General features: G+C 55.3%; 1 protein-coding gene across 1 annotated transcript in view; it reads right to left on the bottom strand.

The window, feature by feature from the left end:
- Nucleotides 1–20,098, bottom strand: part of CPLX1 (complexin 1) — a 32,681-nt gene extending 12,583 nt beyond the window's left edge. Inside the window, exon 1 of the mRNA XM_019805054.2 lies at nucleotides 19,993–20,098. Within this exon, the coding sequence (XP_019660613.1) occupies nucleotides 19,993–20,023 (31 nt within the window). The 5' untranslated portion in view covers nucleotides 20,024–20,098. The remainder of the gene's footprint in view (nucleotides 1–19,992) is intronic.
- Nucleotides 20,099–21,368: the final 1,270 nt, after the last annotated feature.

The raw sequence follows: 21,368 nt of genomic DNA, 5'->3' as shown, positions 1-21,368 counted from the left end.
AGGTTGCCCTTATTAATAAGCAATATGACTGTCTACAAAACCACCACTAGAATCAATATGTGAATTTAGCACGGTCGCAAGATACAAGATTAATAAGCAACAGGGGCGCCTGGGTGGCGCAGTCGTTAAGCGTCTGCCTTCGGCTCAGGGCGTGATCCCGGCATTCCAGGATCAAGCCCCACATCAGGCTCCTCGGTTGGGAGCCTGCTTCTTCCTCTCCCTTTCCCCTGCTGTGTTCCCTCTTTCACTGGCTGTCTCTATCTCTGTCTAATAAATAAATAAAATCTTTAAAAAAAAAGATTAATAAGCAACAAATGGATTTTTATATACTAACAGCAAACAATCGGAAAATGAAATTTTAAAATAATCCCATTAAAAACACTGACAAAAACATAAAATGTCTATGCTTCTGTTCTTAACAGATGTGCAAGTCCGCTTCACGTAAAACCACAGAACTGTTGAGGGGAGCTAGAGAAGACCAGAATGCATGGGGGTTTTACCACGTTCAAGGACACAGCTCTGCTGTGACACCAGTCTCCCCTGGGCTGGGCTATATGCTCGGTGCAATCCCAAGGAAAATGCAAGCAGGCTTTTTGAACAAATTTACCAGCCGATTCTAGATTCATGTGGAAATGGAAGAAGACCTAGAATAGACAAAACATCTTTGCAAAAGGAGAACAACTCTAGAGGACTTACATACTTGACTTCAAGACTTCCTATAATCGAGACAGTGCAGTAGACTTGTGGGTCAATGGAACGGAACGGAGCCCAGAAAAGGACCCAGCCATCCATGTTCAGCTGATTTTTTTTGACTAAGCTGCAAAGATAACTCAATGAGGAAAGGACAGTCTTCTCACAAGCAGCACTGCGACAACTAGGTGTCCCCATGCAAATAAATGAGTAAATTTCTTTCCTTACCTCACTCCCTACACAAAGCTCAATCATAGACCTACTCATAAGAGCTAAAATTACGGAACTTCTAGAAGAAAACACAATCTCTGTGAGCTTGACTTATGCAAAGATCTCTTACATAGGTGACGGAAAGCATGAATGTAAAAGAAAACATTAATCAACTGGGTGTCATCAACATTAAAACCACACCCCCTGAGGTCTCGCCATCCCCCCCCCCGTGGGACAGGCAGGGCAGGGGTCTCCCACCCCAGGGGCCCCACGGCCCTGCCTCCAGCTGCAAGGGCAGAGGGACACGGGTGGCCTTGCACCCTCTGTAGGACACTGTCTTGGAGTTCTACTGCATTTCCTGAGAAAATAAAGCGAGTATTATAAAGATACCAGGTCCTCTCCCCCTGCCCCCCCACCTCTCCTGCTGGTGGCATGGTCCCGTACCTAAAGAGATCACGACATCCAGGGAAAACCTACCACAGCTCATCACGGAATAGGACAGAATGGCTCGATGCGCTATTTATAGATACAAATACTTGCTTTGCGCCCCACAATCCGTAACAGCCTGGATACAAATGGACAACGTTTTAGACACAATAATTATAAAGATAGCAAGTACTTAGGAACAAGTTTAACAAAGAAATCCACAGAACCCGTAGGTAGAAAACATCTCCTAAATGTAAGACTTTGCAGACGTTGCCAATTCCTGAAGGGCAGGCTTAATGCGACAAAGACGCCAGTTACCCCAAAACTGATGCCTGACCGTGTGGGGCCCGGGTGCTTCCAACTGAAACACCAACAATGCTTCCTTCTTTCTTTTTCGGGGTTTGGACCAAATTCAGATTCATCCGGCAGTATAACTGTCGGAGACGAGGGAAAATGCCCCCACCCGTGAGTCCCAGAAACGTCCAGAGAGCTGCGGACAGCACGAAGGGCATCAGATTGGAGACGGTTTCAAACGTGACAACGTGTACTGCCGGGGAGTGCTGGGAGTCACGCCCTCTCTCCCTTTCTGGGGAAAGGCCAGTGGCCACAGCAGTTTGGGCAGAGTCCGCCCAGCCTTCGGCCCCACTGCCCTACCCCTCCACAACGGCCGCATTAAAACAAACACTCCTCCCTGTAGAACACAGGCTCACAGACACTACGCGGCCTGTTGGTTTCAGCTGCGGCCGTGGCAAACGACTGGAGACAAGGTGACATCTCGGCCACACGGCCACACGGCCATGATGCACCCAGGTCAGGGAGTCCCGGGTGGTTGTGACCGTGGGGGCCGCTGTGCGCTGTGAGAGCCAGGTGCAGACAAGTGGGTATCCAGATGCCTCGTTTGGGAAGCCAGCAGACAAAACTCTATATATGAACACACCCGTGTTTCATGATTCTTTAAAGACAGAAAAAAGATAGGCAGGTTACAAACCAGGTTCACACCAAACCTAAACCCTGAACAAAATAGCACGAGTCCTTTTCAAACTCTGGAACCTTTACAAAAAGCAGTCAAATGTTCTATACCACACGACGCCACGTTGCACCCATGACTATTAAAAAATAATAATAACAGTTTGAAAAAAACAGCAGGGCACCTGGGTGGTTTGGTGGGTTGAGCATCCGACTCCTGGTTTCAGCTCAGGTCATAATCTCAGGGTCCTGGGATCGAGACCCATTTCAGGCTCCCTGCTCAGGGGGAGTCTGCTTCTCTCCCTCTCCCTCTGCCCCTCCCCTGCTCAGGCTGCCTTGCTAAAATAAATAAACAGGGGCGCCTGGGTGGCACAGTGGTTAAGCGTCTGCCTTTGGCTCGGCTCAGGGCGTGATCCCGGCTTTGTGGGATCGAGCCCCACATCAGGCTCCTCCACTGTGAGCCTGCTTCTTCCTCTCCCACTCCCCCTGCGTGTTCCCTCTCTCGCTGGCTGTCTCTATCTCTGTCGAATAAATAAATAAAATCTTTAAAAAATAAAATAAAATAAACAAATCTTAAAAAAAAAAGGTAGAAAACAAGCCTTTGTGAGGATGTGGGGAACCTGGAGCCCCGTGCACCATGGGGTCAACAGGATATAAAACTGTGCAGCTGCTGTGGAAAACAGTGTGGAGGGTCCTCAAAAAATTAAACATAGAATCACCACGTGACCCAGCAGGTGTTCTCCTCAGTACATGCCCCAAAGAACTGAAGACAGCATGACTGACAATGACCAACAGGTGGAAACGACCCGGGTGTCCACCGATGGATGGATGCATGAACAAACGTGGTCCGGCCACACGAGGGAGTATTATTCAGCCTTTACCAGGAAGGGGATTTTGACACCGGCCACCACCTGCATGAACCCTGCATGAAAATACCTTGTTGAGTGAAATTTGCAGACACAAAAGAACAAATACAGTCGGGTTCCAGGAGATCCCTCAAGTAGGCAAAATGATAGAGACAGAAAGCGGGTGGTGGGTGTCGGGGCTGGGGGACGGGGTGGGGAGTCAGTGTTTAATGAGGACAGTTTGGGAAGATGAGAAAGTTCTGGAGATGGAGGGTGGGGGCGTTCACATTGTTGTGAACTGACTGGGCACTTAAAAATGGTCAAAATTGTACATTTTATTCTATGAATATTTTATGACAATTTAAAAAAGAGGCATAAATTTAAAACAATGTATAATCTTATGTCTGAAAAAAAACCATCAGCCTGCATAGATAACCTCACTGCGTTAGCCAAGTAGGATTAAGGCCACATCTCCGAAGGCCCCCAGTGGACGGCCTGATGAACAGTGAAACCAGGAACAACCCCCATCTCCCAGGCCCTTGTAAATGTAAAATCTCTCTAATGACGAAAGAGTTAGGAAATAGGAGTGAAACCAGGATTGTTGCATGTCTGGGAAGCAGCTAGGGAGCCTTGATCCAGCAAAATCTGGGGGCGAGGGCGGCCAATGCTGCAAATTCCCCTGAGCACTCCTGTTCCCGAGGCAGCAGGAACACACACAGCAGATGACACCTTGGCCTCGAGCCTCCAGAGACAGAACCCAGCAGGGCAGGAGGCAGGAGTGGGCACCGTTAAGGGTGCTAATGGCAAAGTCTGTGTGTGAGAAAGACAACGTAGTCGGGCTGGATTCCGGACGCGGGTCCAAGCAGCACGGGCAGGGCAGCCGCTGCTCGGGGCAAGGAGATGGAAAGCATAAGGACGTTCAGAATTAGGAAAAACACGCGGGAAATCGCTGCAGATCGAAAGGACATTAATATGACCAAATACTACTCTGTATCCTAATACGTCTGAAAACGTGAATGAAGCAGATTTTCTAAAAAATGTTGTCAAAAACGGAGAACTATGTCTAAGAATTCACAGATGGATTCTTTCAAACATTTAAGAAAGATAATTCCAATGATATTTAAAATGTTCTTGGAAAGGAGAAAAAAGAAGGAAATTCCCCAGGTTATTTTTGTGAAATCCGCAGAAGAATGATGCCAAAAACTGGCGGAGAGAGAGGAGGCCAGTTCCTCCAACAGTGGGAAACGCGAAACCAGACACAGGCTTAGGGAGGGGAAGCTGGCGGTTCTTACAGAATTCTACAGGAAAACAGAATTTGTTCTCAGTGGGGTCCATTCTAGGGAAGTCAAGTTGGTTCTAGATTAGAAAAATAGGACCCTCCCAATGCCATCCGAGCTGCGAGCCGAAACCACTGCTCCGAGGCTCCGCGTGCGGGTGGCTGGCCCCGTCCCTCCACGCTCACGGCCCCAGGCAGGCAGGCGGGACGCAGCGACGCTCTCCTCCAGGAGGAGGCCCGTGGCTCCCGAGACCCCTGCCCGTGCGCCCTCCTACCTCGGACGGGGTTGGGGCTGCTGGGGGACCTCGGGCGCTGCAGCCCAGGCGGGGCCACCGCATCACCCTCACAGACTGGTGCCCTAACACAACCTATTTTTAAAGCAGCTTTACGGAGGCAGACTTGTAACCTCCCACCAACCACCCCAGACAACTGCTGACCTACTTTCTGTCCTGAGAGACCGACGTGTGTTCCCTAGAACCTTGTGTCAGTGGAATCCTGGAACAGGCGTAACTGGGGAGGCGGGTCTGCGGCCGCCACTGAGCACAGCGTTTTGGGCGCCATCCGCGCGGCCCTGGGTCTCAGCAGTCCGCCCCTTCGCACCGCGGGGTGGGCCCGTCACGCAGAAGGACACGACCGGCTGCTGCCTTCGCCTGCGGTTGGACATCTGGGGCGTTTCTTGCTTGGGTCTGGGTACCTGACTTGCTCTGCACACCGCGGAGGTGCAATTCCTGTTCCTCGGGCACGGGTCCGGCAGGGAACTGCTGAGCTGTGTGGTCCCTTAGGTTCCCTTTTTAAGAACCTACCACACTTGTCCAAAGCGGCTGCACCGTATTAAAGCCCAGCAAGGAGCGAGGCTCTGCATTTCTCTGGATCCTTGCCCACACTTGCTAGGGTCTGTTTTCCAGTTTCCAACCGTCCTCGTGGCCGTGAAGTGTCTTTTTATGTGATTAATAGCTGTTTTTCATCTTGTTTGGTGGAATACCTATTCAAAGCTTTTGGGCACTTTCAAAAATTAACTTTTTATGTTGAATCTACAGAAAAGCTTTGGAGAACAAAAATACAGAGTTCCCACATACCCAGCCCCCAGTCCGCCCTGTTGTTAACACTTTACAGTAATGTGATACATTTGTCACAATTAATGAGCCTCGCTGATAATGATATTACTAACTGAAGTCCGAGCCGTGCTCAGATTTCCTTTGTTTTTACCTGATGTCCCTTCTGCTCCAGCGTCCAGGACACACATGACATTCAGCTCCCACGTCTCCTTAGGTCCCTCTTGGCCAACAGCTTTCCAGGCTTTCCTTGTGTTCAATGACCTTGACAGCTCTGAGGACTTTTCAGGAATTTTCTGTCTCACAATTAGGATTTGTCTGATGTTCTTCTCAAGACTGGACTGAGGTCCTGGGGCCGGGGAGGAGGATCCCAGTGCTGGAGTGCCCTTCTCGACAGACGACGTCCAGGGGACCTGGGACCAGCACGGCTCCACCCTGAGATGCCGACCTTGACTTCCCAGCCCGGCCTTGTGTGTTAGTGTCCATGGCCTTGAGCTTCCACCTGTTTCTTCATTGGGTTGCTGGTCGTCTTCTTATTGAACGGCAAGAGTTCTTTATAAATTTTGGATACAAGTCCGATTTTATCTTAAAGATGTAGCTTTTGGTTTTCTTTTTCTCCCGTTTCATTTACTTCTGCTCCGAACTTCATTATTTCCTTTCTTCTGTTCACTCCAGATTTCGTTTGCATTCCTTTTCCTGGTTTCTGATGGTAGAAGCTGAGACCTTTCTTTTTTTTTGAACGGGCTGTTGAGTGACATGCGTTCCCCTCTAAACACCGCTTTAGTGAATTCCACAAATTTTTGTTTTTCTTTTCATTTCCATTCAGTTTACAACACTTTCTTTTTTTAAAGATTTTTCTATTTACTTGACAGAAAGAGACAGAGAGCGCACAAGCAGGGGGAGCGGCAGGCAGAGGGACAAGCAGACCCCCCGCTGAGCAGGGAGCCTGATGCGGGACTCGACCCCAGCACCCTGGGATCATGACCTGAGCTGAAGGCAGATGCTTCAGCAACGAAGCCACCCAGATGCCCCCCAGTTTACAATACCTTCTAATTTCCCTTTAGACTGCTTCTCAGACCATGGGTTATTTAGAAGTGTGCTGTTTTGGGGCGCCTGGGTGGCACAGCGGTTAAGCGTCTGCCTTCGGCTCAGGGCGTGATCCCGGCGTTACGGGATCGAGCCCCACATCAGGCTCCTCCACTATGAGCCTGCTTCTTCCTCTCCCACTCCCCCTGCTTGTGGTCCCTCTCTCACTGGCTGTCTCTATCTCTGTTGAATAAATAAATAAAATCTTTAAAAAAAAAAAAAAAGAAGTGTGCTGTTTTGTTTCCAAGTATTTGGGGGGATTTTCCTGATATCTTTCTGTTGCTTGTTTCTTGTTCCATCCCACTGCGGTCAGAGAACATACTCGGGGTGACCGAAATCTTTCACATTCATTATGACTTGTTTTATGGCCCAGAAGCTTTGTGCCTGTTGTGTGTGTGTCTGAGAAGAATGTCCCCTCCGCCCTCGCCGGGAGAGTTTTCTGACGTCAGTCCGCTCAGGCTTGCGCACAGGGCTGTGAAGTCTTGTATGTCCTTGTCGCGTTTCCATCTGTTCAACCAGCTACTGAGTCTCCCCACCTAACCCTGTGGGTTTGCCTATCTGCCCTTTCAGCTCCACCTGCCTGTTTTCACTTACGTACCTGGAAGCTCATATTTGGTGCAGAAACGGTTGAGACTGTTACATCCTCCTAGTCCGCCGGCATCTCTGACACCAGGAGAGGACCTTCTTCGTCCTTGGTAGTATCCTCTGCTCTGAAATCGACGTTGGATGATATTAACATATCCACTCTAGCTTTCTTTTGATCACTATTAGCATGGCTTACCCCTTCCATCATTTTACTTTGACCCTATTTACGTCTTTATATTTAAAGTGCATTTCTTTTAGGTAGCACAAAGTTGGGTCTTGATTTTCTACCCAATTGGACAATCTCTGCCTCTTAACAAGAGTGCTCCAATAGCCCACGCAGAAAAGGCCACGGACCCCAGTGCACCTGTCAGAACGGGAGGCAGGGGTGGCCTGGGTTGTGGGGGAAATTACCCGCAGATGAAGCCCCAGAATAAGACAGGGAAGAATCAAAGTGTCTAAGCAACCTCACCACATCTGGAACAAAGCTCACGAGTATAATTAGGAAAACAAAAATATCCAGCACCCAACAGGGTGAAACTCAGAATGTCTGACACCCAGTGAAAAATTACCAGACATGCCGGGAAGTGGGAAGTACGACCCAGGACAAAGAAGCCCCCACCCGGACCCTAACGAGCCGACTGTATCAGTAACACATGGTGGAAACACCCGGGACGCTGCAGGGTTCAGTGGCAAGTGACACGCACAGAAAGGTATTAGTAAATAACAGAAAATTCACCTAAAACGTACAAATCATAAATATGGCAACTGCGAGATACCCAAAAGTTGTACTGAGTAAATGAAAGATGTTGAATTAAAATCAAAATTAAAAAATTAAATTAAAACGAGAGCATTTTATCTATTTCACCGGCACTAGCGGATGAAATCCCATGTGGGGAGCACGTGGGTAACGTGATTACGGAGCACAGTCGGGGACGCAGGTCGGTATGCACTCTTTAGAGGGCAGACGGGGAACGTGTGTCAGAAGAATTTCAGCTCTGCACGTCTGGTGCCGTCTTGTACTCCTGTCAGCAAGGAGGTGACGGTCTTCCGAGAGGCCACGCCTCCTGCAGCACCCACACGTCCGGCTGGCACGCCGCTGGGAGTCCGTCCTGCACAGCGCCTGTCTCTGCCGGGTGTGGCGCTTGGCCTTGTGTTTGCTGATCCGGTCCCCACGCTCGAGTGCACGTTGCATCAAGACAGGTCCTGTCTGTGTGTCCGGCTCGTGGGGGGCAGGCGGTAAATCCTGACGGATGGCCCGTCCCAGCGCGGTTTGTGAGAGCCAGGCACCGGACCTGTGATGACGAGTCAGGGTTGGTTAAGTCCACAGCCGCGAACGCACACAAGCTCACACCAGGCTAATTCGGATCATCCTCGCGCCATGTGTCCCGGCACACGCATGTGCCCGTGCAGGTGATGGCTGAACGTGACGGACGGAACACCCCTCTCTACAACCCCCTGAAATGGGAGTGAAGACATTTAAAAGTAAGATCACACAAGGTCACACAGGAGAGGAGAGGAGAGAACGAGGAAACACAGGCGTCAGGTCTGGGGAGGAAGGGAGGCGGACGCGAGGCAGAACTGAGCAGAGTGCCGCCGAGACGCCTATCTGCAGTGAGCTGGAGGCACCAGGCCCTGTGGGGTCAGTGGGGGGAGCACGGGCTGGGGTCCACACGAGGGGCCCTGTGCTCCCTGCACAGGGGTCCACCGCCACCCAAGCAGCAAGGGGGAATCAAGAAGTCATCTCCCTGGGGAAGCTGAAGCCAAGGCCCCACAGACTCAGGCACTGGGGGCAGCGGTGACGGTCCAGCGACAGAAGCGGGTGAAGTGGACATCTGTGTCCTGAAAGAGAAGACCCACCCAAGCCCCTGTCCACTGCCTTGCTAGCAGACCCTGTCATCCAGCCACACAAGGTCCATTGGTGGAGCCGTGGAGCCCCGTGTCCACACAAGACCTGAAGATGCTGGAATCTGGGCTCCCAGACACAGAAAGCACTTCACCACGTGTGTCCCACAGGGAAGCCCAGGGTCCCACACATCACATGCGACGTGGAGACAGGCGTTCATAGCTCCCTCAGAAACAGAAACGCGGAGCTGAAGAAAGCCTCCACCATGAAGACCGCTCCCAAACCAGGGGCAGGAGGGACCCAGAGAGGAGAGACAGGACCGAGCACAGGGGAACGCTTTAAAAGGCGGTAGTTTAGAACACACGAAAGAGCTCTTGGAAGTTAAAAATATAAATGTAGAGATAAAAAATTTGGTTGAAGAGCTAGGAAATAAAATCAAGGAGACATCCCAGAGAGTAGAACAAGAGACACAGAGATGAAAGACAGGAGAGAGCACAGAAGAAAGCAGAGAGCCCACGCAGGAGAGTTCCCAGGGCAGGGAGGACGAGGCCTCGGTGGGGCGGCCACGGGGGCGACAGAGACCGGGCTCCGGGGAGGACCCACAGCGGGCCCGAGAATCCTGAAACGTCAGAATGCCAGGGTTGGAGAGAAAACCGTACAAGCCTCTCTCTCGAGAGGAGATAAGAGCAGGTCGCGCAAAGAGCACTGAGGGTAAGAATAGCATGTGATGACTCAGCAGCAACTTGAGAATCTGGAAGACAACAAGAAAATAACCTCACAATTTAGGGGGCAAATTCTTTTGAATCTAAAATGCAATTCCCAGCGAACCGTGCGTGAAGGCACAAGACGGAGACTTCTGTCTCCGCACCATCACAGAAAGCTCCCAAGGACCCAGCCCGCGGACAGCAACCAGGGCTGACAGGAGTGAGCGGGAGGGGCCAGGGTCCTGGGGCAGCTGCTCCAGAGGGAGCACAGCTAACCGTCCATCTGGGACCGCTAACCGCACCCGAGCGTCGTGGGGAGGGCTGCTTGGCTGGTGTGGAAGCCCGAGAGACAGTCCACAGAAAACTGGGCAAATGGAAAATGAGCCCTATGTTAGCCACAGGGCAGGCCAAAGGCTTTACAAGAAAGAAGTGTATTTGCGCTGCCCTGCTTGGCTCCTCAGTGAACATTATTTACAGTCATGACGGTACCAGCCCCAGCGGCTGATACGGCCACGGAAGAAGCACGGGGCAGGAGGTCTTGCAAGAGCTCGGTGTCCCCAGTCCAATAACATCTGAGCTGAACCCAATGAGCACATGACCGAGAAGCAGACAGGGAGGCACGCACGCAAGGACACCTCCCGTGGGCTGACTTGAGAAAAAGTTTACTTTATGTTCCACATTATCCCGTTCAGTGTGGATGGGATTACGCCTTCACCCCACGTCCCCGTCAGGAGGATGAGGGAAGGCTGGAAACACGTGCAGACAGCTCCCTGAACTCGGGGCGAAGCCCACTTGGCTCCTGCGGCCCGCCAGCCAAAGGGTCAGGTTTCACCCCCTTCCAGGGGCAAGGGAGGGATGCTGCTCCAGGGCTTCCTGCCGAACCCTACTTGAAACCAGTCACCCCACCAGGTGAGGGCCCTGTTGGTGCTAACCTGCTGACCCCCCCGAACTAGCTCTAACAACGGACAGCATAAAGGACCTTGCAGAGTCTTCTAAATTAGAGGTGGACTGAAGCCAACCTGAAGACTTCTAACAGGTGAATTTGCAACGCCGTCTCAAATTTCCATATCATTTCAGTTCCCTACAATAACCATCCACTTTCATGTGAAAAAATAAATATGTGTAAATATCTCTTGTGAAGTTGAATGCAAAGATCAAAGTACCCTTTATATATTGAGAGGACATACACCATCCGAGGCCCCTGGATCCACAACCCAAAGCCTGAAGGTGGCATGGACGCAGGGCGGGCACAGGAGGGCACAGAACTCCCGGAATAGCGGGGGCAAGGGCTCCCGGCACACGGAATCGTTCTTGACCGTGACAATTAGAGCTTAAATCATGCTTTAAAGGGGCATGTAGCCTCCAAAACCTGCAGAAGGTTTTTAAAAAGAAAATTAAGGGGCGCCTGGGTGGCACAGCGGTTAAGCGTCTGCCTTCGGCTCAGGGCGTGATCCCGGCGTTATGGGAATCGAGCCCCACATCAGGGTCCTCCGCTGTGAGCCTGCTTCTTGCTCTCCCACTCCCCCTGCTTGTGTTCCCTCTCTCGCTGGCTGTGTCTATCTCTGTCAAATAAATAAATAAAATCTTTAAAAATAAATAAATAAATAAATAAATAAAAAGAAAATTAAGTCCATATATTACGATAAAATAAGTAAAACAGCATGAAAGCATTTAAAAAAGGTGCGAGTGAAGATGGCCGAGGTCAGATCGGTTACGTTAACTGCAACGGTGCACACGCATCAACCGCTCCTACGACACCAAGGGCCCCTCCCTGGACGCCCACCCCTCTGCCCCTGAGAGGGGGCGAGGCCGGACTCCCCTCGCCATCCGGGTCAAGGAGAAGTAAAGCCCGCCACTGGCCACGGGGCCACTCCCACTCCCACCCACGGCCCACTGGTCCAGGTCAAAGTCACGAGCGAGGGTGAATGGGCTAAAGACAGTTGGCTTTCTGCACGGTCCGTGCCGGCGCAGGGCCAGGCCTCTCCTGAGTGCTGGGTGCAAAGTCTGGGTCCCGCGCCCCTCCACGCCCTTAAGGAAGGCAAGCACAAGACACTGGGGTCCCTGGGCCTGATGGCTGGAGGGTGACCAGCGGATGCTTCCTGCTCGCCTCCAAGCAGGCCAGAGCCCTGCCTGCCTCAGCCAGGCCACCAGAGCGGCCGTACTGAACGCACGTCCTTGATTTTCCGCGGGGCGCCTTGAGCTTTTACGCGTGCTCGGAAATGCCAAAATCACCTCTCCGCCTCTCCGCTCCTTCTGTGGTTTTGCAAACCTTTATTAGTTGTCTGGGGATTTTCCTCCTGCGGTAAATAAAGTCCCCCTCCCCTCGCCTCCGGGACCACCAGATGTGCCACGCCTGCTGGGGATGGGCCCCGGGGCCCAGGGCCTGTGGAGCCAGGTGCCAGGCGAGAGTGTCTGGTCTTGGCTTTCAGGAGAGGACAAATGGAGACAAGAGCAAGATGAAAACACCCATTAGTGAGCCCACACAGAGCCAAGCTTGGGGACAGATGGCACGGCCGCCCCGCTCCAGGATGCTTGTAATCGTCACGGATCCACCCTTCCATTCAGCCCCTCTGCCACTCACATGGCTGCCCGCTCACCAGTGCTGCCTGTGAGGCCGGACGCTGCAGCCATGGGCCCTGGGGTCACTGCCACTGGCACCTCATCTGTTGAAAGGGACAAGGACCAGGGACGGCCCCCCACACTTCCTGGCCCTGAGTCTCAGGGACCTCCCACGATGTCTCCACCTTGACAGGGACCCCAAAGGCAGGGTGGGCTCTGCTGGGGAGGGCATCTACTCGGACACACAGAAGGGTAGGGGAGACCGACGCCAACACGGGTCTTGGGCACAGAGGGCTGCTCTCTCTCACCCCCATGGACCAGACACAAAGCCTGGGGTGGAAGTCCCCATTTCCAGAACTTTCTTTCTGAAGGAAAGCTAAGTGCAGGATGGTCCCGGTGGCCCTGAGGAGCCTCAAGGGTCTGAGGCTGGAAGCTTTGCTGAGGGTTCCCCGGGACCGCGTCACATTTTCTGTTAAAGGAGCTTCTCCTTGTCCCTGATGCCTCCTCCTGCCACAAGCACAGCATCTGCTGTCCTCGCCTCTCCCAGGAGGCCCCAGGCCCATGGGCCTTGCTGGCCAGCTCTTAAACCACTGGGGGACAGAGGGTGGAGGCAGAGGCCTGGGGCCAAGACGGCCTGGGGTGCATGCAGTAGACAGCACCCTGCCCTGATGAAGCCCGCCATCCCCGCTCAGGAAACAAAGCTCAGCATGGGGCCCTGTCGTTTCTGCCAGGACAAGGCTGCCACGTTCCACGGGAGTGTGGGGAACAGCCGTCGGTGCCAAAAGGCACAGACGTGGACACCAACCTGCCTGTAGGCTCTGTCAGAGCTGCTCTTAGCCAGCTGCCTGACCTGGGTCCCAACCTCCTGAGTCCCAGTTTGCACTGGCACCCAATACTCAGCATGAAACACCCAGTATACAGCACCCTCAGCACCTAGCATGTAGCACTCAGCACCAGGCGCCCAGCATGCAGCACTTTCAACACCCAGACCCAGTACTCAGAACCCAACACCCAGCACCCTCAGCACCCAGCACTCAGAACCCTACTCAACACCCAGAACCCAGTACTCAGTACCCTCAGTACCTAGCATACAGCACTGTCAGCACCCAGCATGGAGCACCCAGCACTCAGAACCCAGAACCCCAGGCCCTCAGCTGGGCCTTGAGCAGCGTGGATGTCACAGTTCACAGGCCCATGGGACCAAAGGGGACCTACCAGATGGAACAGGGACTCTCCCCCAACCAGCCAGCCTGCCCCCAAGAAAAGGAAGCTAGAGCTCCTGACTGATCCTGCAAGGGTAGAGAAACCATGTTCTCCCCTGTCTGGGAGATGAGAAAAGTGAGAGCAACCCTAGATAAGAGAGATTTGGGGGCACCTGGGTGGTTCAGTCGGTTAAGCGTCTGCCTTTGGCTCGGGTCACGATCCCAGGGTCCTGGGATCGAGTCCTGCGTCGGGCTCCCCGCTCACTGGGGAGTCTGCTTCTCCCTCTGACCCTCCCTGCTCTGGTGCTCTCTCTCTCACACTCTCTCTTTCTCAAATAAATACAATCTTTAAAAAAATTTAATAAAAAAAATAAAAAGCAATTTTAAAAAAGAGAGATTCATATGAACCCCAAGACCAGGCAGGCCAGGAGGAAGGACTGTGCAGCACCCAGCCAAGGCCTCCATCTGCCCCAGACGGAATCAGGGTGCTCTGGGCAGCCCGCGACCAACAGCAGGAGTCTCAGAAGGGCCCTGTGCTCCCCCTTGCCCACCCGGAGTGCTCCCCCTGCCTGATCCATTATGACCTGGGCTTGGGTTCACCACGCCAGAGTCTCTGAAATTTGTTGGCGTTAGGGTCTGCCTGGACGTGACGCTCATTCTGCTAGTTTAACGCCCCAGCATTAAATGTGCAATGTTCCCGAGCCAACCAAGCAGTCCCTGGTGTTAGTGCAAGATCACTGTGAGCCCATCACACAGGAGCTATTAAAATGAATGCTTTAATCCCAACCAGAACTTCTTGCCAACCAACAAGACAAAAAATAAATGACTTTATCAGTTGAAGTGCAACATATCCATTTTGTTCCCACATTGGGGCTAAAGCTTTATAACTGAGCTGTGGCTTAATCAACTAGGAGGATAAGCTCCTGAGGGAAAGACCGTCCTTCACTGTTTTAGGGAGAAAAGGCGGTTTCTCTGATGTGTCTTTCAGCCTCCAAGAGACGTGGGTTACATGCTGTCTCTCCTGAGCCCAGGGAAGTGAGCTGGTGCTCATTCTGAGTGAATGTGGCTGTTTCATCACTGACTTTTTGCTGGCTGCCTGGGGAGAAGCCCAGCTCTCAGGGGTGAGCAGGGGAGGGAGTTGGCGCCCCTGCCCCTGGAGGGCTCATGGTCTGGGGGTCTTGCATCTGAAAATCAAGGTTTCCCAAGTTGACATGAGCCCCGTACCGTGAGCTCCCCAATACTGCCCACCTGTTTGGAGGGTGATGTGCCCACCTTGGCCTCACCTTCCATGACATACAAATGGAAATCCTCAGTGCGATCCCACACACATCTGCTAAACAGAACAAGGGGTTGTCCCTTGGGCCCTCCCCTTCTTCCTGCCCTGTCCATGGGACGCTGGAGCGGCAGCAGCCACTTTGCCACTGTGAGAAGCAGGCTAAGCATGACGGCCTAAGGAAGCTCATGGGGTGCCAGGGGTGCAACGAGGCTAAAGCCGGTGCCAGATGGCACCCTGGAGCGGCCGAGCCACCTCCTGACACGTCTCCATGTAAGGGAAACAAACCTCGATTCAAGCCCCTCCCTGTCTGTTTCTCTGAGTCAAAAGCATCTTCCCCAGTGCAGAATCCTGGTGCTTCCCCTTCCAGTCTGCTCCTTCTGCAGCCCAGCTCAGCCTGGGACTCCACCATCCCCCCAGAGAACCTGGCAGTGTCCTAGCTGGGCAGCCCCAGGTCCATGGGAGGCCCCTGATAAGCAGAGCTAACTCCAAAACAGACAGTCAGGGTCGGGGGGCCAGTAAGACCTGCCCTACCCTCAAGACCTGGGTTTGGGACAGGACGGGGATGCCTGGCCTCACCCTCAGTGTAGAGTCCATGGGTGGACACTGACGGGTCCAGACAGGACAACCTGGGATCTCAGGCTGTCTCTGCCACTCTGATCTGAGGTTCCGGAGGGCAAGGTAAGGAGGGTCTGGGAAAGAGCCACCTCCGTGCTGCAAAGACCTCAGGGTCCCTGATACTGTGTCCCAGAGCGCCTGCAGGCACACGCAGGACTCAGCCGGGAGTCGGAGACCCAGCGCGGGAGGGGGGCTCAGGATGCTTAACAGAAGCAGGTGCCAGACAAGGAAGGAGCCCCCCCAACATGCGCATGGAGGGAGGTGCCTCTCTGCCAGGGCTCCTGGCTCCCAGAGGGAGATCGCCCTTTGGATCCCATCTCATGCGAGCGATGAGGTGGGTACTGCCCTCCTTCTCCAGGATCTGACCCTGCAGCCTTGACATATCTGGGGACTGGTCCCCAAGAGCCCACAGCAGAGAGAAGACCGCCCACCACCCCAGGGTGCAGAGGCCCCCCAACTGCAACAGCCCCCAGAGGCTCTCCCTGGAGTATGTGTCTGTGAAATGCCCGTGGAGGTCAGGGTGACAAGGATCCGTCTTCCTCCCACACACCCGCGGTCTGGCTCGGCGGAGCTGCTGTCCCCGCTCAGACATGCTGGCCTCGGGACGGTGGCTGTCCATTCCCTCACCCACCCCATGCACCAGGCACAGGCCTGATGCCCTTCTACTCCCCAAGAGAGGAGAGCCTCCCCACCCCCAGGATGGCCCCAGCCCAGCTCACCACAGGACACGGGGGCCACTAGTGTGTGTTTGGTGAGAAGACCCCCCATGGGCTTGGTCACGGTTGCCCGGTAATGTCCTCCTTCCCATCTCCTGCTGTCTTCCACACCTGGCCCAGCCCTGCAGTCCTTGGGCCTTTGCACATGCTGTGTCCCAGGGTCATCTGCCCATCCTTGAATCCCACCTCAGACGCCCCTCCTCCATGAAGCCCTCCCCTGCCTCCACACCATCCCTGAGGACCTGAGCACGCTCTGGACGTGGACCATGTCACCCCGAGTCCGATCGACAGGACAGCCAGCCACGAACCAGTTGTTAGGGACAAAACGGCCACGCTCTCGCCCGTGGTGTGAGTAGAGCTCCAGGGCCACCTGCCACTTCCTAGCCTTGGGGGAAACTGAGGACTGAGCCCCGGATCTGTGCACATGGCCAAGCACGTGGCCCCCGTTCAAGGCCACCTCATGTGGTCTCCAGGCCACCACCTGCTGCCCCACAGACTTTGTGAGTGTTCTCTTCTTCGAGGGACTGAGCATTAAATCCGGGGTGGATCTTGGGGTGGCCCAAGAACATAAAGGCCTCCAGGATATTCTCTTGGTAAGAACAAATTTGTCAACAGCTGGACACTTTTCTCAACAATTTGGCCCCAAGAGAATTCTCCTCAGCCAGCCCTGCGTGCCCACGGTGCCCACAGCTCCCTGGCCCTGGTGCAGACCCCAGCAGAACTGTGTCCAGGGGATCACGTCTGACTTTAAAGAACCAAAGGTACCCCTAGTCACCCCTCAAAGAACTCAGGCCCTAAGAGCAAACGCCCCCCTGGGCTCGACCCAGCCCCTTCCAGGCTGCATCTCAAGAGAGACTGCCGCCATGCAAAGCCCTCCCATGTCCACTCCTGGGGCCCAGGGACTGGAGTGTCTGGGCAGATCCTGCCATTGCAGGGAAAGGAGCCCTAGGAGCCACGTGTCCCCTCCTCTGTGGTCCGTGGCTGCCTACCTGCTCTGTGAGGCTGTGAGCGTCTATGAGGCCACCAGTCAGTGCTGGTGGCCTTGCTAGGGGCCTGAGTCCCACTGCTCACCCACAGCGGCGTTAAGGACAGTCCCACTCCCACCTGACAGGCTCCCTCCTGGCCTGCTGGGCCCTGTCCTCCCTCACTGCCCAGGGCAGCCCTTTCACCACGGCAACTCCTAGGCACCCCCCCTCCTCCTCTTTCTTTCAGTAGCAGGTGCACAGCGGTCTGTGCCTTGCTCCCAGGTGGCCCCGTAGTCCCCAGATCCCGTGAAGGAGACAGCCCTCAGCAAGGGTCACACGGCAGCCGTAGTGGCTGAGCCAGAAGCCCACTGGCCAGGTGTTGGGCCACAGGGACTGGGCAGCATCAGCCGTCAACAGAGGCTTATAGGAAAGGCCTGCGGCTGCCTGGGATTTCACCGCATTTGAGCTCCTTCTGGACGGGCACACCCTGAATTTCGGGCTGTCACTCAGTTCATCATACCCTGAGCCCCAGAGTGGACCGGGCCCTGTGGAAACAGCCATGCACTTCCTGGGCCGGGGCGGGGGAGGGCTGCGGACGCCCTGTTGCTCTACCCGACATGGGACGCTCCAGGCTGTCACCTTGAAGCCTCTGTCCCCAGCAAAGGCCTTCCGTGAGACACACAGTCAGGACAACACGGCAGCCCAGTGAGCTTGGGACTGTCTCAGATGGCCACACTTAACTCGGCTACATTGCGTCCTGCCCCCAGTAGGGCCGAGCGAGCCTGGCCCTCGTCTCTTTCCTCCCTCACACTGCACAGGCATGTGGTCTCTGCGTTTCTAGCCCTGACTCCATTTCTGTCTCTCTCTGTCTCAGTATCTCTCTCCACCGCACACCCTGCACTTCTGTCTCTGGTCCCGTTTCCTTGGGTTCCTAAGTCTTGGTCTCAGGACCCCCTGTCTTTTTCACCTGGCTGTTCTGTTCTGACCCTCCACCCCCCACAGATTCCCAGACCGCCTGTGCCCCACTGTCCCTCTCCCTCTGGCCGCCCCTCCCTATGTCTGTCTTGTGCGTCCGGGGCACCCTCTCTCCAACCCCACACCTGCTCCCTGTTTCTCGGGTCCATCCCTCTGGGTCCGGGTCTGTCTCTTCCCTCTGTCTGTACGCACTCATCCTAAGAGGCCAAAATGATGCCTGTCCGGGGGAAAGGAAGCACGGGAAAAAACACAAGTTCTCGTCTCGGAGGTCAGATGCAGCCCCCAACCTCAGCAGTGGGGGGATGACAAATACTGTCGGGCAGCAGCGGGCGGGGGCGCCCGTGGGTGGCTGCTGGGGGGGGGGGCTCCAGGGTGCCTCTGCGGGCTGCCCCCCTCGCAGCTCCCTTATGGTGCCGAGAAGCCCGCCCCGTCGCCGCCGCAGGGGAAACTTTGGGCTGACATGGAACAAAGGGAACCCAGGCTGGCAATTACCCAGCTAATTTCAGCCATGTAGACAGGCAAATCAGATATTTCAGGTCTCTTACAAACCCACCTCAGGGCCTGAATTAGCCACCTAATTAATTATCTGTAACAGCCTGGGACTGGCTGGGTGGGAACAGGGATTGCTCCCAGTGCCAGGATGCTTGTCCCTGCATCATGTCCTGGTGACGTAATCATTATAATTAGACCCAACCTGCAGCCTCTCCTTGACCACAGAATCTCAGGAAGCGTGGCCCTGGGCCAGGCGCAAATGTCTTTTCATTTAATTTGTGGCAGCAGAAATGCAGCCATTCTGCAAGAGACAAGCCCATCCATGGGGCCCCTGCTCTAGGTTTGGCGGCACTGGGCCCCCCATCCTGCCCTCCATCCCGCCCCCCATGACTGGCACAACAGCCCCTACCCACTCCCCACCTCTGGCAACAAAGTCCTGATTCCTTGGGCCACTGCAGCAGCACCAGGAGGATGGCCTTGTCATGCATCACCTGACTCATGCCAGGCTGCGCAAGGTACCAGGTCAGGGTGTGGCCCACAGAAGCCACCAAAGGAAAACATCCCGATCGGCAGTCAGGTGCCGGCCACAGGCTCCCCTCCCAGGGAGCTCCGGGGAGCTGGTGTTGCGACCAAGGGAGCTAGGGCACACAGGATGGGCCCCACGGGCCTCGGCTGACCAGACTGCTCCACCAGGACACACGTCCACCCATGTGGAACTCAGCGCATTGCCCTGCCCACCTCCCGGGCCAGGGTCTCTGGCCTCAGTGATGGCCCTTTGAACCAAACGGGCTCAGGATTCCCTTCAGATAAGAGTCAGCAGGGTTAGAAGGGCCCCTCACACACACACACACACACACACACACACACACACACACAGCTGCACTGCCTCTGTGGAAGGGGGCCAGGGACACACCAGCTATCTTGGCCTCTTCTCTTGTCCCTATGCTCAGCCAGCCCTGGCTCCCTGTGCACGCTGCTGCCCCCACCCTGGGTGGATCCCACGGGGTCCTCGCTGGACACCACAGATCCAGCTCTGGTTCTCCACCCCCACTCCACCTGCCACAGCCACCCTATAACTTCCCAAGGCTCTGCGCACCAAGAGCAGACCCCCCATGGGGCCTACCAGACCCTACCAGTTAGGGTTGGCCCTTGGTGCCCATGAAACCCACCCTGGGCTATCCTCTCAAAAGCAAGGGTGCTGCTCCTTAACCCTTGATCCCAGCCTCAGCACTGTCTGGTGGGATCTGCCCTGACCACGGCACACCAGTGTAGCCCCCTCCCCCACCCCCATGCTGGCCAAAGCAATTTGGAAGGCGCTGGCTTAGGTCCCTTTTCTGTCCCCCTTTTCCCTGGCTCTGTCCTGAGGGAGGGAGCGGGCAGGTGTGTTTCCGGGGATGTGCAGTGACGGCATCTGTGAAGTCTGAACGTGCCCCCGTGTGTCTGCATGCCACTGTGGTATGCGGCAGTGGCCTGCTGGGTGCCTCGTGCCCCCAGGCCCCGACTTCCTACCTCCCAGGGCCTGTTTCATCACGAACTCCATGACGATGGCTTTGATTCCTTTACGGCTTCTCCAAGGCTCGGAACTCACATGCAAGTGTGGCCAGAAGTTCTCTGCCTGGGGGAGAGGAAGTGGTCACAGGTCACCCTGACCAGGCCTGGGCGAGGGCTTTTTCCTCATCCCTACCTGACATCCCCTGAGCATGGGTCTGTGGTCTGAAAAAAGCATGTCAATTCCCCCACCCCTTAGGGCTGGACCCCAACACTGACAGGGACACCAGAGAGGGTCTGGTAGGGTCTCTGTGCAGGATGTTTCCACCCCACACCCTGACCAGGGCAGGTAGATCCCAAGACCCTAGCTGGACCTGCAAAGTGGCCTCACCTGGCCCCTGGTTTTCTGCAACCAGCTTATGGGGGCTACTGCACGGATGGGGGCAGGAGAGTGCAGCCCAGAAGGGGCCCGGCTGTGCGAAGCTGGGGCAGACCCAAGGGGTGTTCGAAGGTGACTTGCTCTTCCGCCAACTCGGCGGGCCCTGGGACACAGCGGGGTGGGAGATCCATCCAAGAGACAGGAGGGGCTATGGTGGGGTTGGGCCTGAGTGGATGCCCCTTCAGAGGGGTCTCTTTGGCCTCTGAGGGAGGAGTCTCAGGGGCAGGTAGACCAGGCTCTACCCAGGGGAAATTCCAGGGCCCACTGCCACCAACCTGCAGCAGAGACTGGGGTGGGAGAGACTGCAGGGAACCGAGCCTTCAGGGAACAAATGGAAATGGGGGGTCAGAGCCACCCTCCACCTGCGTCTGCACGGGTGGGGCGCTCCAGGGTCCAGGTCAGCTGAACTCTGGTGGGAAGGCGCTGCAATGCCCCTCCCTCCCCACTTGTGGGGTCCCTCCTGGCAGGCAAGCCCAGGGCTCTGGAGATCCAGTGTTTTACGGTGTTTTCCTCTGCAGACGAAGGAGACCCGCGTTTGTGCGGCCTGGGGAGGGCTGGCTGGGTGGGAGTGCCCCCGCCTTCCCGCAAAGCGCTGGCGCGCAGGGGCGCCCTTGCCGCAAAGCAGATTCTCTTCCAAACTTCTCCCCTGGCTCCTGAGGGGGTGGGGAACTCAGGGCCCTGTCACAGAGAGGCTCGGGGTGCTGCTGGAGCTCCCCCAGGCTGTCCACTGCCTCCCCGCGCGGGCCGGGGCTCCCGCTGCCGCCGCACCCCTTTGCGGGCGGGCGAGTTGCCCGGCTCTGCTGAGCGGCCCTCAGGCGGGAGAGCGCCAGGAGAGAGAAAGAGAGGACAAGGGAGGCGTAGGGGAGACGCGCAAGGCAGGAGCAAGAAAGAGGGCGGGCGCGGGCCGGGACCGCGGGGCCCGCTTCAGCACCGTGCCGGCGGACAGCGCCCGCCCGCG

Source organism: Ailuropoda melanoleuca, chromosome 11, assembly GCF_002007445.2.
Source record: "Ailuropoda melanoleuca isolate Jingjing chromosome 11, ASM200744v2, whole genome shotgun sequence".
In the NCBI taxonomy this organism is placed as follows: domain Eukaryota; kingdom Metazoa; phylum Chordata; class Mammalia; order Carnivora; family Ursidae; genus Ailuropoda; species Ailuropoda melanoleuca.
This window is presented reverse-complemented; position numbering and strand designations above follow the sequence as displayed.